At 50.6% G+C, this 16,553-nt stretch overlaps 2 protein-coding genes across 5 annotated transcripts in view; one reads left to right on the forward strand and one right to left on the reverse strand.

The window, feature by feature from the left end:
* Clcn1 (chloride voltage-gated channel 1) overlaps positions 1–4,593 on the forward strand; it is a 30,269-nt gene extending 25,676 nt beyond the window's left edge. Inside the window, exons 19-23 of the mRNA XM_052722100.1 lie at positions 168–247; positions 444–482; positions 2,350–2,454; positions 2,531–2,617; positions 3,121–4,593. Of these exons, the coding sequence (XP_052578060.1) occupies positions 168–247; positions 444–482; positions 2,350–2,454; positions 2,531–2,617; positions 3,121–3,492 (683 nt within the window). The 3' untranslated portion in view covers positions 3,493–4,593. The remainder of the gene's footprint in view (positions 1–167; positions 248–443; positions 483–2,349; positions 2,455–2,530; positions 2,618–3,120) is intronic.
* Positions 4,594–4,703: 110 nt separating this feature from the next.
* On the reverse strand, positions 4,704–14,170 carry Fam131b (family with sequence similarity 131 member B). 4 transcript variants are annotated; one of them, XM_052722097.1, is made up of 7 exons: positions 14,066–14,170; positions 11,469–11,578; positions 11,137–11,172; positions 10,748–10,841; positions 10,284–10,481; positions 8,256–8,399; positions 4,704–8,031 (listed from the first exon to the last, which is right to left on the reverse strand). In XM_052722097.1, exons 2-7 carry the CDS (start codon positions 11,520–11,522, stop codon positions 7,559–7,561), a joined length of 999 nt encoding a protein of 332 aa, XP_052578057.1. In that variant the 5' UTR covers positions 11,523–11,578; positions 14,066–14,170; the 3' UTR covers positions 4,704–7,558. The 4 variants fall into 4 exon arrangements, with proteins under 4 accessions (XP_052578057.1, XP_052578055.1, XP_052578058.1 ...); XM_052722095.1 differs by having other exon boundaries at positions 14,006–14,154; XM_052722098.1 differs by lacking the exon at positions 14,066–14,170 and adding an exon at positions 12,376–12,732.
* Between the last annotated feature and the right edge of the window lie 2,383 nt (positions 14,171–16,553).

The raw sequence follows: 16,553 nt of genomic DNA on the forward strand, positions 1-16,553 counted from the left end.
AAGAGATGACTCTAATGGATAAATCCCATGATGCTGTCCTAGGGAGTTGGAAGAGGAATCCACTGAGGCACAGCACAGAGGAAGCACAGCTCTTGGGTGGTGCAGTGCCAGGGGCCATTGGAAGCACCTGGTCACCCCACCCCCAATCTTCTCACTCTTCCTTTCAGGTCAAAGATCATCCATCTTCCGGTGCCTGCTGCGCTGCTTGCTGGGCAGAGCTCACTCTACAAAGAAGAAAATAGCCCAGGTAAGAGAAGATGTGTCGAGAGGAAGAAGGAAGCTCAGGTCCTCAGAAGGGCAGAGGTCCTACCAAGGGTGATGGTTTGAAAAGGTGACTTCTTGGACTCACCTGCCCAGGGAGACATGGTTTCTGCTCCATTGAAAACTATAACTAGCCTGAGAAGGAAACGTAATGAACTTGGCCCTGTGTCTTTCTCCCCTAGGATTCAACGGATTTAGTGGATAACATGTCACCTGAAGAGGTAAGAAAATCCACAGCCTGGAATGGATTGTTTCATCCAGTGAAGGTATTGCTTTTTTTTGTTGTGTTTTTGAAACAGGGTCTTACTGTGCAGTTCCTGGCTGGCCTGGAACTCACTGTGATGGCTTCAAACTCACAGAGATCTGTCTGCCTCTACCTCCCAAGTGCTGGGATTAAAGGTGTACGCCGCCATTTCTTATTGTACCAAGAAGACTGGAAACCAGCCAGTTGATGAATATGTCCCTTTAATGCCTGTTAGAAATGACGTGCATCTAGGTACAAAAAGAAGACTGATTATATATTTCTAGTGTATACCTTCCAAAACCAGATATTGAAGAGACATTTCTGAGGAACAAAGTCCAGTAAAAGTAAAAATTTCATATATTTTGAGAGATGACAACCTTGACAATATCAGGATATAGATTTTGACAAAAATCATATTGAGTCAATATAGAAGTTAGAGAAAGAATTCAAAGTGAAAAGAATTCATCCGCTGTCCCTGTTGTGATTTAAGCCTCACATAGTGAGAGCTTTGGTTTTTAACTGGTGTTGAACTTTTCATAAGATCCAGCAGCAACATCCTCCTCCCTTTGGACAAAAACTGGAGATGTATCTGGTATGTGGTCAGCACACAAATGCCAGAGTCCTCCAATCACTGCCTATGGAGCCCCTGGTACTGTGTGTCCCCACTCCTTCGTCTGCAGTGGAGTTGTTAGGAGGATTCGATGAGTAAGACATGGACAGCAATTAGAATTTTGCCCAATACAGATGAAGTGCTTGACAAATATTCTCTGAAAATGTTGCTGCTGTTGTTACTGGGAAAAAGAGGGGTGGGGGTAGCTGAGAAGGCCTGGTGTGATCTCAGAAGGACCAAGAAAACGAGTCCTATCTAAGTCCTCTAACCCCATCCTCTTTGCAACATTTCAGACAAACATACTCTTATACTAAGAGCCAGTTAGGCTCCATGTAAAACTTTAGTCAGGACCATGGGAGTTTAGAGGACCCATAGCTGTGTCCAGAAATGTCAACAGAACATGACACATGGAGGGAGCCTCCATGTGGACTCACAGCTCAATCCTAGGACAAGGAGCAAGCTAGCCTTTGCTGGTAATCTCTGAAGGTTAGAGTGCAGATTTGGACAAATAAGAGAGTTGAAGTGTGACATCATCTGGGGTAGGACCAAAGAACATCTTAGATTAATTTATGAGTCCTGGAGAGAGTGGCTTATCTGGCATCTTGGGTTGTAGGTATGTAATTCAAGATAATAGCTAGCTTTGAGCCTTAATGATTTGGTTAATAGACAAAAAAAAAAAAAAAGACAAGCAAAACATAGACAGTCCAAGTCAACTAAATACCAAGTGGTACAGGGAGTCTACTCAGATTCAGCAACTATTCACTGTGCTCTACTCATAAGGGGTAGCTTCCTCGTTCTCCAACTGTTGATATCACTTAGCCCTACCAATGAGTGTACATCTAGTCAGCAGAGGAAAGGCAAGTGCCATCAGAAGGCTGAGTATAAACAATGCCATTTCTGAAAAGCAAAGGCTCCCAAAATGTCAAGGTATGATAGGAATTACTAGATAGCAAAACATACATCTGAATGGGAGTGTCAGTATGGCACACAATGAAGGTTGGAGTTTAATAAGTGTTTGGAGACCAGGAGGACACAGAAGACTACAAGAAGGACCCATATTCTGGTTACCTGAGGGTGAAAGGTGGCCTTTGAGGCCAGATAATGGAGGAGAAGGATGCTGTGACCCTCTGAGAAGAAAAGGTGTACCTGTTGATCAAGAATGTCTGTGGTGGTTCCTGTGGGCCAAAGCTGAGCTCCTGAAGTTCAAGGGGTCTCTGTGATACTCTGTCAACAGATTGAGGCCTGGGAGCAGGAGCAGCTGCGCCAGCCTGTATGCTTTGATTGCTGCTGTATCGACCAGTCTCCCTTCCAGCTGGTGGAGCAGACCACGCTGCACAAGGCAAGCCCTTGCTGACTGCCCAGGGCTTTAGGGAGGGCAGAAGTGGGGACGTGCTGACCTGTGCTTTCCCCATCAGACTCATACACTCTTCTCACTTCTTGGCCTCCATCTTGCCTATGTGACCAGCATGGGGAAGCTCAGAGGTGTCTTGGCACTAGAAGAGGTAAGGATGACTAGGCCCCACTTGACCAGAGAGAGAGGGAGGAATGGACCCAGGACAAGGGGACATGGGTGGGGAACGTGTAGAGCAGATGTCCCTCCAGAAGGGAGAGCCTGTAAGGCATGTTGTAGTCACAGTCCTCTAGGTGACATAGTTCTCCAGCCCAGAAGGGACCCCATGTGGTTTCTCCCAGTGGCCTGGTTTGGGGAGTGGGGTTTAGGTGAGCTATGGGGAAGGGTGTGGGAATATGTGGGAGGTGTGAAGCGGTCACTAGGAGGGAAGTGTCTCCTGGGCGGTGCTTTCTCAGGGAGGATGGCGAGTAGGTGATGTGAAGGAATAGTTCCGTCTTTCCCTCTGACCGTTCGCTGTCTGTCTCTGCTTCTCTCCTTACCACTCTTTCCACTTCGGTTTCCCCGTTTTGTCCATTCCTGCGGTCTCTCCCATTGTCCCCCATTTTCTTTCTCCTTCTCATCGTCTATCTCTTTACCTCTCCTCTTCCTCCCCAGCTACAGAAAGCTATCGAGGGCCACACCAAATCTGGCGTGCAGCTCCGCCCTCCTCTTGCCAGCTTCCGGAATACAACTTCAACTCGGAAGAGTCCGGGGGGGCCGCCCCCTCCTGCAGAGGGCTGGAGTCTGCCTGAGGGTGGAAATGGGGCTCCTGGAGCAGAAGGCATGGTTCCTCCCATGCCAGAGACTCCTGTACCACCACCATCTCCTGAGGTCCCTCACTGTGTGGCCCCAGCCAGAGCAGAGGGTGAGCTGGAGGAGCTAGAGATGGTGGGAAGCCCAGGACCTGAGGAGGACCTGGCTGACATTTTGCATGGCCCCAGCCTTCGGTCCACTGATGAGGAAGATGAAGATGAGCTGATCCTGTGAATAACCCCCTCCAAGCTTTCTTCATAAAAACCATGGGGCCCATGCCAGGAAGTGGGCTTGTGTGTCATAGGGGTGCCTTGAAGTTGAGGAGGCTCCCACTTCATGTTGTTTCTACCCCTACTGTGAAGGTGATGGTGATGGTCTTGAGGAGAACTTGGCCTTGAGCAGGGAAGAATTTGGGTCCATCAGACCCCTTCCCCCATTTCCAGGCAGGGTTCAAGGCCCCAAGCTTGGAAGATCTCTGTGTTTTCCTGCTGTGCAGGTTCAGTCCCCATCAGTCTTTAACCTCCCACAGTTCCCAGTGTTGTTCAGCTGCCATCCTGGCCTGCCTGTCTAGATTTCGGTTTCCACATGGAATAGGTAAGCGGAGGCTCAGATTGATTGACTCTGCAAGTGCCACATTGGAAGGGATGTGGGACCACAATATTGCCCTGCAGACTGACCACCTGACAATGTGCACCTCAACCTGCCAGCCCTACCATCTTCTTATTTGCTCCCCGCAATCTGTTTCCAGACCTAGTCATTGCTGCCACTGCCTGTCCCCGGCCAGGCTGATTTTCAGGGCTGAAAAAGCCAACCCTTGCTTCCAGGAAACCAAGTGCAGTTCCTTGGAAGAGGTTGGCAGGGGCTCTGTGTGGAGAGGCAGGTGTCATGGCCCAGTGCATGTGTCTGACCCTGCAGCAAAAAGCCTTCCTATATCACAGTCTCCCTGCCTAGTTCCATGTTACCCCTGGAACATGCATATTCCCTCTCGTCCGCCGCAATGGCTGGCTTAGCTGCCAAGAGTCATCTCTGCCTGGGAGTCACTCTTCCTGGGGCTCCTCCCCAAGCACCAGAAAGGCTCTCATCCAGCAGGGTCATGCAGATTCCAGTCCTTTATAATAGCTCCTCGGGATCTTCTGGCATAGACTTGGGGGTGCCCTGAGGGTAGCAAGCTTTAGTTTGCTCCATCCTTAGAGGACTCCCATCTTTTTCCTTCCAAACCAGCCAGGAGGTTGACAGTTGTCCTGCACAGCATTAGCTTGCTTCACCTAGAAAGAGAGGCCACATATTCTGAGCAGCCAGATGCCCAGCTCCATTCATGGGCTCTTTTCCTTCCCTCTCTGTGTGCCTTTAGTTCGGCAGTTGAGCCTTCAGATATTCTCCTCCTGCCCCTCCCCCTTGCCCAGGTCTGTTCTGTCCCCCCAAATAAGACACTCATAGTCAGAGGATGCCACCACATTCTGTTTAGTGTCATTGAACACAGCCTCTGGCCTTCTCCAACATGGGTTCCCTCCACCTTCCCAGGCCAAGAAAGACACTGAGGCCTAGGTAGGAGAATTAGCAAGGGGCATCCAAGCCCATGCCCATGTGTATATAATCTATAATACTTATATATATTTATATAGAATTCTCTCTGTAATATATGTCATAGAATCCTTCCTGGGCTTGGGGTGAGTTTCACATTAAGAAAACATGCTAAGACTGACCATAAAAATGGATATGTCTCAGACCTGGAAGACAGAGTATGGGATATAAAGGGTTAAGAACTCATCCTTCAAGATTCCCTCCTTAACACAAGGAAAAGAAGGGAGGTGTGTGAACTGGGGGAGGGCAATGGAAGGGAAGGAATGGAAGGTTTGGATTTTCATTTAATAAAGTCAATTGAAAATTAAAGTGTACCCCCCCTAAAAAAATCATTCCGCAAGAGCAGTTCCATTCACAAGAATATAAAAAACAGCCCTGCTCCCCAGCTGCTGTAAAACGTGCTGCACAGCTTTTAACCCCAAAGGAAAAGCAACCCTTCCCACCCACCCCTAACAGCCTCTTCCTGCACATGCCCCACCCCTCCCCTTAAAGTAGGCCAGAAGCAAACCCCCATGCACCCTGCCCCCAGCACCAGAGAGGTGGTCCCTCCCTCCAAAAAAGTTCAAAATGGTCCTGGGCCAGCTCCTTGAGTCTTCTCTCTTCAGAGTGGGGTGGGGCTCACCTGCCTTTGTGGCAGTCTGCCAGCAGCCTGGGGAAACCAAGCCCTGCTCAGGTACAAACCCTACTAAGTTCCTTCAGGTCCTTTGTAGTCTTTCATAGGGGACCATTTGGCTTCCTTGAGGAATGGGAGGAGGAAGGAAAGCTGTTTTAGTTTAGTCTTCCTAACTCTCCAGGGCCCTGAGCAAAAGGGGATCCACGTGAATAAACCTGCTCACTGGACTCAATGTCCACCGTCACCTCGGGGAAGACTGCGGGGGCACTGAGATGAGACAAACATGTTGATAGAGCAGGCTAGACAAGGCAGAGAGACCCTGGGAGTAGTTTAGCTTGAACATGCAAATTCCCAGGGAGCTAGGACAGAAGACCAGGGGTTAGGGGCAGTTGCCAGGGTTGGCAGGCTAGCCCTTCCTAGTCCTAGAAATGAGGTCCTGATAGGCTAAACCACAACACACTGGCACACAGGAGGTATCCTCTCCCATTCAGGCAGCGTTAGATGAGCTACGTGACTGTTCACCTCTCTTGGCTCTCCAGGTCTACTCCTATGTTTCCTACATGAACAGACCCCAGGATCCTATGCTTCCCCCTCCCCTGGAGGATGTGAGACACCGACTCTGGTTACACGTCAGTGTATGAATGTGGTGCAGGACAGAGTCACGGATGAACAGAATCACTCCAGCTCTGAGCCTCATCGTTCCTGTGGGTGAGGGAGTAGTTTAGGACCCCTGACAGTTAGAGTGGGACACAAAGCCTTGGAACTGGAGCCAGGGACAGACAGGAGGAAGAAGAAAAACGGAGTGACAAGCTTGGGCATCTCCTATTGAAACTGTTTAAGCCAAGGGCCGGATTGAGGCTACGGCTGCTCCAGCACCCTCATAGCAATACTGCACTGACTTGCTGCTGTTCCCTGTCCTCATGGTCCGCTCCAAATGGCAGGGGAGGTGTGGGAGGGCAAGCTTATGTCTCACCACAACCAGTCCTGTAAGGAACAATGGGCGGAGGAGCACTGGGAACAGCTGACAGGAACGCAGAAGCAGCCAGTGTCCACCCTGGCCCTCAGCCATCAGCCCAGCCCAGCCAAGGCAGTGACAGCACCAGACTCCCCACTCCACTCTGCTCAACCCTGAGTCCCCAAGAAGTTATAAAAATGTAGAAAAGGCAAAGAGAAAAGTGTAAACAGCTCCAGAGAATTAGGGGAAGGTAGAGGGAGGCCCAGCCCTCACGGTACCCTCACTGACGGGGACAATGCATCCTAGGTCAACAATCTGAGACTGGTGCCCGCTCACCCTCCTTGGGTCTGGGCTCTAAGTGGAAGAAGGTATAAAGGGAAGCCAGAATTGGAGTAACCAACCCTACTGAGCCTTCTTCCGTATCCTAAAGGTCCTCCTTCCAGCCACAGGACATTCAAGTGGCTGTGTTTATTCTTTGTCTCATTGGTGACCCTCCTGTTTCTGAGTGGACTTTGGGATAAAGAATCATACTGTGTGACCTCTGTCAATCCCAGCTGCTATGTCCATCTCGTCCTTGGCTCCTGATCCCAGAAGCCAAAGATTGCCTGAATTGGGCACAGTGTCTATGCTAAACACAGAAGGGCCGTTCAGGCCACTCTCCTGTCACCGCCAAGCCATGTCCAACAGCCCCTGAGGCCTGCTTTCCCACAGTGGGGATGCACTGATGCCATAGCCAGAGAAAACAGAATCAGAAAAGCAGGAGTGAAATGGAGAAAGGAGGCATTCAGACAGCACAGCCAAGGCTCCTGGAAGACGGAATCAGGGGTGTAAGAACTGAGATTCAGTGTTCAACACAGCGCACCTGGGCATGGACCCCAGAACCATAGCGATGGCTCATCTCCCACCACCATGCCAGGTTCACAGCCACCTAATTGCCTGGGTCTCAGTTCCTGGAATGATGGTTTCTGGAGTACAAGCCTAGATAAAACCCCCTGCTGGTCCTTCCCTTTCCAGGGCTGCTAGCGGGCTGGTGAAGGCTGAAAGCTCCCAGTTCCTCGCTGTCTTCTGCCTGGGTTTCATCTGTGCTGCTGGAGCTTGGGAGGGTATGGGTTGCAGCCATGCCCCTCAGGTCAGAGTGGGGCGGGAAGAAGCTAGTTGTTGGCATCCCCCTCCTCCTCATCAAAGGACTGCACACCTGAGGACGTGACATCAGACACCTTCCGGCTAAGAGCAGTGGACATCTCCGGGTCTTCTCGTGGAGAAAGTGACTCCAGGTCCCGGCATCCTGCATCCTCTTCCTCCTCGGGGGCCAGTGGTCTCTTCTCTTCCTCTACAGATCCCCTGGCCAGGTCCACCCCACCAACCTCTGGTGCCCAGTCAGTGTCCACCCCCAAGAAAGGTGGAGGCTCCTGAGCAGAATATCCTGAAGCAGGTTGGGAAGGTCCCATGTCATGCAGGCTAGGCTGTGAGTCATCAAATGCAGGGCCAAGATAGGATCCTGTAGCTGGAGATGCAATGAGGGACTGATCACTCGCTTCCCAGGCATCTGATGACCCCAGACAGTACATTCCCTGTGACACATAGGAGTGAGGCCATCCATCCATGGGGGCTTGAGCTAGTGCATCTGTAAAGAGAATGAGCAAGGTTGGAGAAGCCACAGAACATCGCAGACAGCGAGTGAGAAGAGCGCACAGAACTCCTATCATGTGGTTACAGTGTAGGTATGGGGGTAGTGGAGAAGCTGAGGCAAACAGGAAAGTCCTAAAAGAACAGAAGAGGGCAGAGGGAGCCCAAATTGCTGAGAAGCCTCTTAGGCATTAGGGGTTGGATTCTAGAACCGCCTCTCACCTTGACTCTCAATCAGCTCCTGGTAGTTGTCACTGTAGTTGCAGTCCAGTGGCTCCTGGGTCGAATTCACACTCATGTCCTCACCATCCATGGAAGACCAGGCCATAAGTGTAGCCTCAGAAATAGCAAACTGTTCCATGACTCCTATGAGAAGAAATGAAATTAAAATTATCTTAAGAGTCCTCATGTAACCCTTAGACCCATGAAAGGGGTGTGGAGAAACCTGGTGCAGCATGGTTCAGTGAAGTAAAATATAAACCATGTATCATTTCATTTAAGAAAACAAAACAGCCAGGCAGTGGTGGCGCACGCCTTTAATCCCAGCACTCGGGAGGCAGAGCCAGGCGGATCTCTGTGAGTTCGAGGCCAGCCTGGGCTACCAAGTGAGTTCCAGGAAAGGCGCAAAGCTACACAGAGAAACCCTGTCTCAAAAAACCAAAAAAAAAAAAAAAAAAAAAAAAAAAAAAAGAAAGAAAACAAAACAGAAACAAGTGAAATTATTTTTTATAATAAATCTTATTTAAGTCTCTATATATGATTCTCTTTCAATATACAATCAACATAAACATTATTAATGAGCTATTTTACACTCTTCATATGAAGTCTTTGAAATTCACTTGGTACTTTACTTATAGCACATCTCTATTAAGACAGGTCACATTTCAAATTCTCAATACCCACATGTAGCCAATGACTACTCTATTACTCTGAAACAAGGCTAGACCACGGGGGATAGTCCAGAAGGTCACACTTAGAATTCCTAGGGGGACAAGATAGGCCCTTCTGGTGAGATAGCCAGGGAGAGTAAAGTTAGATGCTCCAGAAGTTTGTCTTTGGAGGTTTTAGAATTTGAACCTGGAGCTAGAGAGATGGCTTAGTGGTAAGACAGCCTATTGTTCTGGCAGAGGACCTGAGTTTGGTTTTGAGCCCAAGCCAGGCAACTCACAGCAGCCTGTAACTCAAGCTTCATGGTTTCCAACACTCTTGGCCTCCAAGAGTCTCTTGCATACATGTGGAGCACATAAACATATGCAGGCAAAAACACACGAACATAAATAAAGTAATAAATATTTTTTAAAGAAATAAACTGAACCTAGTTTTAGATGGTCTAGGACAAAGGAATGTAGGTAGTAGGTTTCAAGATCAATGAAGAATTCCCAAGGGAGCATCAGGTGAACATGGGTCCCCAGTCATATAAGGGGCTATATCAAGAGACTAGAAAAGGCAGGGCAGAATAGTGAGGATGAGAGCATTGCGGGTCCCTAGTCTAGTCACAGCCGTGAATAAGCCGAAGCTCCCATTGCTATTACCTTGTCCTCCCTCTCTGCCCTCCACGTCTATCACCCAGCCCCACCCAGACTTCCTCTACCACCCACCACTCATAGCAACAGCACATAGTCTTCTCTTCAGACCTACCGCTCTTCTTGGGTATCTTCCTGACCCCTGCCAGCAGGATAGTTCACCTCTGTATGTACATCCCATGTCACCAGACCTATGCCACTGTCATCAGAATTAAACCACCGTCTACAGGGTCATCCCCCTGCATCATCCACTAGCTGTCACAGTCATGAGTCCAGTAAGCCAATTCACGGAATCAAATGTGGACGAGCATGGCTAGAAGAAATTCCCGAGGCCTCTTTCATTTTTAGAAACAAATAGAAGCAGAGTCATTTGAAGTCCAAGGCCACTGAGTTTTCCAAGGCCTATACTAAGAGAGGCAAGGGGAAAGGCAGTACCATACTAGAGGAAAGAAAACATCTGGGACACATGGCCTCACAAAATCTCATCTGAATCCCATTTTCTAAGGCTATAATAAAAATATATGTTGGGCACTTATCAGAATTAACCAGTCCAAAAAAAAAAAGAAAAGGAAAACACTTGAAATCAAGGCTGTTAGAAAATATGAGCCTGTGGTCAACATGCAGGGAGACCATTTTGCCATAAGGGAGCAGATTGGAGGGTCAGCCTCTGACCATCCAAAAAAAAAAAAAAAAACCCATATCATTTGAGAGTTTAGGATACAAGTACCTGCTAGGAAACGCGCCTCCTTCTCGCCATCGCTGAGGTCGGAGTAAGCATCTGTATCCCTGCGCACAGCCTCATGGCTGTGCTGTGGTTGAATTGTCGGTGCTTTCCCCCAGCCCTGCCACTCAATCATGTGGGCCACCCGGCCTTGCCCCATGGCCGTAGGCTTTGTCACGTGGTCCTTCATGCTTCTAGAGATCCCTGTGGAATCAACACGCACATCCATCAGGATATCGTACAACACTCATAGCAGATCCTCCCATCATTCCCCACCCAGGTTCCGTGGGATTCCATCCACTGAGGAAAGTATCCCCTTGGCATCTTGAGGGGCAGCCTCAGGACAAGAGATGCTTGGACAGGAAGGCAGATGTTTCAAAGTTGTGGGGATGAACTTTGAAACCTCTTGAGGAGCAGGGGCACAAGGAAGATCCTGTCAATATTCCCATCTCCCAAGTTTGGAGTCTCACCTGAGAAGGATGACTTGGCCAGGGCTCCAATGCCATAGGCATTCGAGTTTCGCTTAAGCTTCGGAAGGATGGAAGTGGTGTCCTCCATGGAGAGCTAGGACAGGGAAGGTAAGAAAGTGGGCAGAGGAATAAGAAGGTATGGGGTGACTTACATGTAGAATAGAGTTTTTGGCTCCCAGGAAGGTAGATACCCAAGGAAGCAAGTAATAAAGAAAACCAAGGAAGTATAAACCTGGCACACCCCTGAGAACTGGGAGGTCAGCAGAACGGGGGGGGGGGGGGGGGGGGGGAGGGGGGCGCTCGTGCAGCCTCTCTATAGAGGGTCCCAATGAACATAAGAAAAGAAGGGTCAGGGTAGATTGAGGAGGGCTAGAGGTGGCTACACTCACATTGATGCCGTCCCAGGAGAAATCTGTTCGTGTTTGCTGTAGGAGAGAGGAGAGGGGATGGTATCCGGCACCTCTAGAAGTGCAATCCTGACTTCCACTGAGGGACTTCCAGATATGCACAGAGAGGTAGCCCTTCCTGAGGCTGAGAAAGATCTCAGGGTGGAGCATTTGGTGTGTGTTTCGGGGAAGCAGGAAGATGTGGTCTGTTCAGTCTACAGGAGTGTATGGGATGTTGCTGTAGAATTTATGATGAGAATTCCCCCTTGGGACTTTATGGGATGATGAGGGTGAGGTTGTTGTAGTTGGTGGGTCTCTGAAGCACCCAGCCTTACCTCTGTAGAAGGCCGGTGGAGGCTGCTGCCATGCAGTGAGCTGGTGCTGTCCATGTTGATCTGATCGACATCCTTGAGGCCTTTCCAATCCACTGCAATCACCTCGTTCCCTGAAGCAGCCAAAGGTTAGTTGCTCACCCTCATTCCCATGGATCTCTGCTTGCTCTCTTCCCATAAAAGGCAGAGGCCACACCCTAAGGTCCAGCCCTTCCACCCCTGACCCCCATGGTCATGACTTCTGACTACCCATTTCCTTCTATGTCTTTACCATCCCCAAATTTCTGGTGAGAGAAATAATATGTGAAGCAAAACACTCATTTTCAGCTCAATGGGGAATAGCACACTTAGAAAAAATGCTTCCTGGCCCTGTCTGATGCTGTTTACACAGAGAGGGAGGGGTCAGAGATTGGGTTGTATCAGAAAAACCATTTTCCATTCTGTGCCGAGGAATCTTTGAGATTGTCTTTATTGGATCCAGACTTCTCACCAGTTAACTGCCCTACAAACAAGGACACAGCTTTCTAGGGGAAGCTCTGCAGCTGGCTTTGATATTTGAGGGATGAGAGGAATGTGGCTTCCCCCTCCGGCCTTCCTACTAGTCAGGGAACTTGGTTGATAGGAAAAGATATGGTGGGGATAGAGGCAGGTGGTAGGTGAGGACTTGAGACTATTTCCCCTGGAGCCAGAGAACTCGAAGATGAGATGGAGACTTTGAGCCCAATTCTCTCAGGGGACAGGAAATGGATTCAAGAGGAGAGACAGAGATGGGAATAGGTAACAAGAGGACTTCCTAATTTCAGAGCTAAAAGAACAGAAATTCAAGGTGAGATGAAAGAAGATGATGGGGGAGGTGGACAGGACACTTTGAGAACTCGTGAAAAAGTGAGGAACCAAGGAGACTCCTGACCTGAGTTCAGAGTATCCTCTGGAAGCCTTGGGGAAGAATTTCTTGAGTATTTACAGAGAGATTCAAGAATCAAGGGGCAGCCTGAGCCATCTGCCCTAAAGCCATTGCATACATGAACTTCTGCCTTTGGGGTTTAGGATTATAGATCCTTTCTCTGAAGCAGTGTACTGGCTGGGTCTTGGGCATGAAGAAGCATCCAGCATACAGCAACAGAACTGGTGAAAAACAAAGAGGATGGAGGTCTCAGGAACTGAAAGGTGGGGCTCTCCATACACCCCAAGTTGTCTTGCTCTCTCTTGGAATCTTGTGAGATGATGAGATTCTTGAGACTCTAAGACCTGTGGCTAGGTCAGAGAGGAAAGACAGCTGGACCTAACAGTGATGGGGCAGGCAGAGAAAGCTCTAAAAGGAGAGTGGGAGCAAGGGGAGGGAGGGGAGGTGGCCTTTGAGGAAGAGGGGGAGCTGAGTCAGAGCCTGGGGGGGGGGGGGCAGAGAGATGGAGGGAAGGAGAATCAGGAAAGAGGTGAAAGCAGAGGAGGGTCTCCATGGAAATAAACTGGATCTCAGAAATCAGGCTTCTGGAGTGTGAGTTTGTTTGTAATAATAATACGAATTATTCTCTCAGCCTGAGGTCACTAGGGTGTGTAGGCGGGAGAAATTGGGAGTTAGGAAGGGGAAAATTGGGGGGTTTCGGAGAGGACTGTATTAATGTGTTCAGCCCTAAAGTGGAGTGGATGCGTGGGGTGGGGGTAAGGGGGCGGTAGTAAGGCAGGCAGAGGCTGGAGGAAGAGCGCCTTTCTTCCCTCCCCCTGTCAAAGGTAAATAAAGAGCGGGCCCTGCCCCGCCTGCCCCCGCTGACAGGTGCAGGCGGGTCCCAGGGTTCCTAGGCGGACCCCACCCTTCTGGGAAGCGGGCTCCCGACCCCTCTCGGGGCGGTAAACCTCCACCTCCTCCCCGAGTCCACAGCTCTTCCCAAGCACCCTGGCCCAAGCCCATTCCCTCCGGGCGTGGAACCCGTTCCCTCCCGGTGGCACACGCTCTTCCCGCCCCCGCCCCAGAGGGAAAATGCACGTGAACAAAGCAAATCGGGGGAGGCAGGAGCGACGGAAAAAGGCTACCAAGAGGGAAATGGTTGGGGGCAAAACACACAAGCCATACGGAGGGGAGGGTGGAGGGTGAGGATGGGAGGGGGCGTGCGGAAGAAAGTCAGGGCTCAGGCTGGAGAGGAGGTTCTGAGAAGAGGGGCTGCTCCAGAAAGAGGGGCGCCGGGAGGCTCTGGCCACGGCGGAGTAGACGCGGATGGCCTGGGGATGGAGGGATGCGGCCACCGGGAGTGGGGAACAGCGACGGAGCGAAGAAGGAAGCTGGTGGAGAGGTGATCGGGGAAGGACCGCGCCTGCGGGAGGGCGATGGAGAGAAGGCAACCAGCCGAGAGGGATGGAAGCCCTGGAGGCGCGAGGGCAGAGGGATGGAGGGACCACAGCGGATGGAGGGAAAGTGAAGGCGCGAGGCAGGGCCAGGCGAGACCTGAGGGAGGTCCCCAGGGGCGAGGATGGGGATGGGGGAGGGGGCCGGAGGAGAGCCCCGGGGCAAGCTTGCCCCCTGACCCGCGCCTGGCCGCCGTACCCACCCACAGTCCGCGAGCCGATGCAGCCCATGACTCCGGGGGCCGCCGGGGCCCGGCCCTCACCGACTCGGGGCGCGCGCCGGGGGGAGCACCGGGAGCCGCGCCGCCGCCCCAGCCGCTCTGCAGCGCCGCGGCTGTCTCCGCTCGGCTCCGCTCCCCCCTCCCCTCTCCATCCCTCCCCACGGCAGCCTCCGTCGCCGCCGCCGCCGCCGCCGCCACCGCCTGGCTCCCCCGCCCCGCTCCGCTCTCGGCGGCCGGGGAGGGGGCTGCTTGGGGATTGGCTGCGCGCGGCGTCTCCCCGCCCTGCCCCCGACCGGCAGCCGTGCTCCCAGCGCCCCTCGCCGCGTCCCTCCGCCTGTCCTTCGCAGCCCCCACCCCTGCGCTCCTCGCCCATCCCCGCTGGTGCTCCCAGGAGATGCTGATGGAGAGTGGATAATAACCGGCTTGGGTCTCAGGAGCCGGGTCAGGAACCCAGGGCCCACCCCTAGGATCTGCTTGATGGACTTTGAGGGCTGCGGGGTGAGAAGGCCGTGAGAGAAAGTGGGGCGGAGATGAGAGGACGCCCTGCTGAATAGCCTTGGGTACCAAATTCCGCAAACACTTGTTTTCTTCCTGCGGCTGCATCTGGGACGCACGAATCGGGATTGGATGCTGTTCTGGTTGCCTTGCGTTTCACGTGCGTTGCTTTGCCCACCCAAACAGATCGTAAAGTCTTTGCCAGTGGATGTTGCGAGATGCTTCCCTGTCCTCTAGCTGTTCTGGGATGGGTGTGGGGCTGGAGCAGGTAATCTAGCTCTAGGCCTGGGTGGGGATGGGAGGAGAATGGGAATAATTCTATTGCAGCTATAGAGAAGTGAAAATATCAGGACCCGAAACCGGCAACAAGACATGGTTTTAAATCAGATTTAACTTTTCTGAGCCTTACGTGGATGTCCGGAAGCAGCAAAGGGAGAATACTGCCCCCTGCCGAGAGGGGTCAGCACGGCACCACGGGCCCTATGGGAAAGGCGAGTCAAAGGGGCATATTATCACAACTGGCAGGAAGACTCTAGAAGACACACTAGAAAGGACAAGGAGACCCTTTCGTCTTAGCAAAACCAGTAACCGCAAACTGTGAGCACGCGGGTCTGGGTGGTACCACTGAAGAGAAGCCAACACTAATTCAGGATACAAATCTATAGGTTTTTGTAACCTTTCCTGGGTCTAGAGATGGGAGAGGACAATGGGGCAGGTGCCTTTGTGGGTTTGAAGCAGAGAGAAAGGGCAAGTCTTACAGATGTAAGTTTGTGACATTTAGATTATGATTGAGAAGTTACATCCTGTGAAACCCCAGATGAATACGTGGGAGAGGATACTTTTTTTCATTTTCTGGTGCCATAACAAAATGCCTGGGACCAGGAAGTTTATAAAGAGTAGAAGTTTGTTTGGAGGCTGGGAGGCCCAGAGCCCGGTTTAGCAACTACTGCAAGTGAGGGCCTTGATGCATTGTACCATTCAGAGGACATTCTACGGTGAGACAGGATGATTGTGTTAGCACGGGCCTCTTTCTCTCATAAAGCCACTAGTGCCAACCCCTGTGACCTCATCTAATCCTTATTATTGCTCTAAGACCCTGACTCTAAATACCATTAACATATGAATTCAGGGATTAAGTCCAAGTCATGGGTTTGAAGGGCCACTTGTAAATTCTACCAGGCACTGACACTAACTGCAGATCTGGAAGGTGGACTTGGAACAGAAGAACACCGGGAGCTTGGTTCTGGCCAGCTGCCTTCTGATCTCTGCAAAGACAGTGACTTCTCACCACTTAGAGGCATTCTCTGAATCTTTTGAGCTGGGGCTTAAATGTTCCAGTTCTCATAACTGAAACAAGCTTCCTGGAAGCCAATTTGACAGTACTACTAATATATATATATATATATATATATATATATATATATATATATATATATATATATATATATATAAAAATATTTAAAATCTGCTTTTACACATTATACCTTAACACAAGCTATTCTGAAGACCTAGTGGAAAGTCTGAGAATCCAGAAGGGCTGTGTGAGCACTTGCCTAGAAAATGCAAGGTCCCAGGTTCAATTCCCGGGAACACACCCTGTCCTAATCAGCTTTCTATGGCTGTGATTGTAGTAGGAAGATTTCCTGTGTCCCGGCCTGCCACTTGCCAAATCTCTCCCACTCGCGTCCCCCAAGTAAACACACAGAGGCTTATATTAATTATAACTGCATGGCCATGGCTCACACCTTTTGCTAGCTAGCTCTTACATCTTAAATTAGCCCATAACTATTAATCTATGTATCTCCACATGTTCCATGGCTTTACCTGCGTCCCATTACATGTTGCTCTTTGGGCAGCTCGCTGGTGTCTCTCCCGCCTTCCTCTTGTTTCTCTCTTTGAATTTCCTACCTGCCTCTAAGCTGCCTTGCCATAGGCCAGATGGCTTTATTTATCAACCAATCAGAGCAACACATATATGCAACCTACAGAAAGACATTTCCCCCATCATGTGATAAACACAATGACTGAAAGCAAC

This window comes from Peromyscus californicus, unplaced genomic scaffold, assembly GCF_007827085.1.
Source record: "Peromyscus californicus insignis strain IS unplaced genomic scaffold, ASM782708v3 Scaffold_6__1_contigs__length_162567912, whole genome shotgun sequence".
Lineage (NCBI taxonomy): Eukaryota > Metazoa > Chordata > Mammalia > Rodentia > Cricetidae > Peromyscus > Peromyscus californicus.

Excerpts from the sequence above, each read along its gene's own strand:
- Fam131b (XM_052722095.1), bottom strand. The coding sequence starts at position 14,033 with ATGGGCTGCATCGGCTCGCGGACTGTGG. Across the intron at positions 11,579-14,005 it reads CATCGGCTCGCGGACTGTGG|GGAACGAGGTGATTGCAGTG; the intron begins GTGGGTACGGCG and ends TGGCTGCTTCAG. Across the intron at positions 10,482-10,747 it reads GGCCAAGTCATCCTTCTCAG|GGATCTCTAGAAGCATGAAG; the intron begins GTGAGACTCCAA and ends TTGATTCCACAG.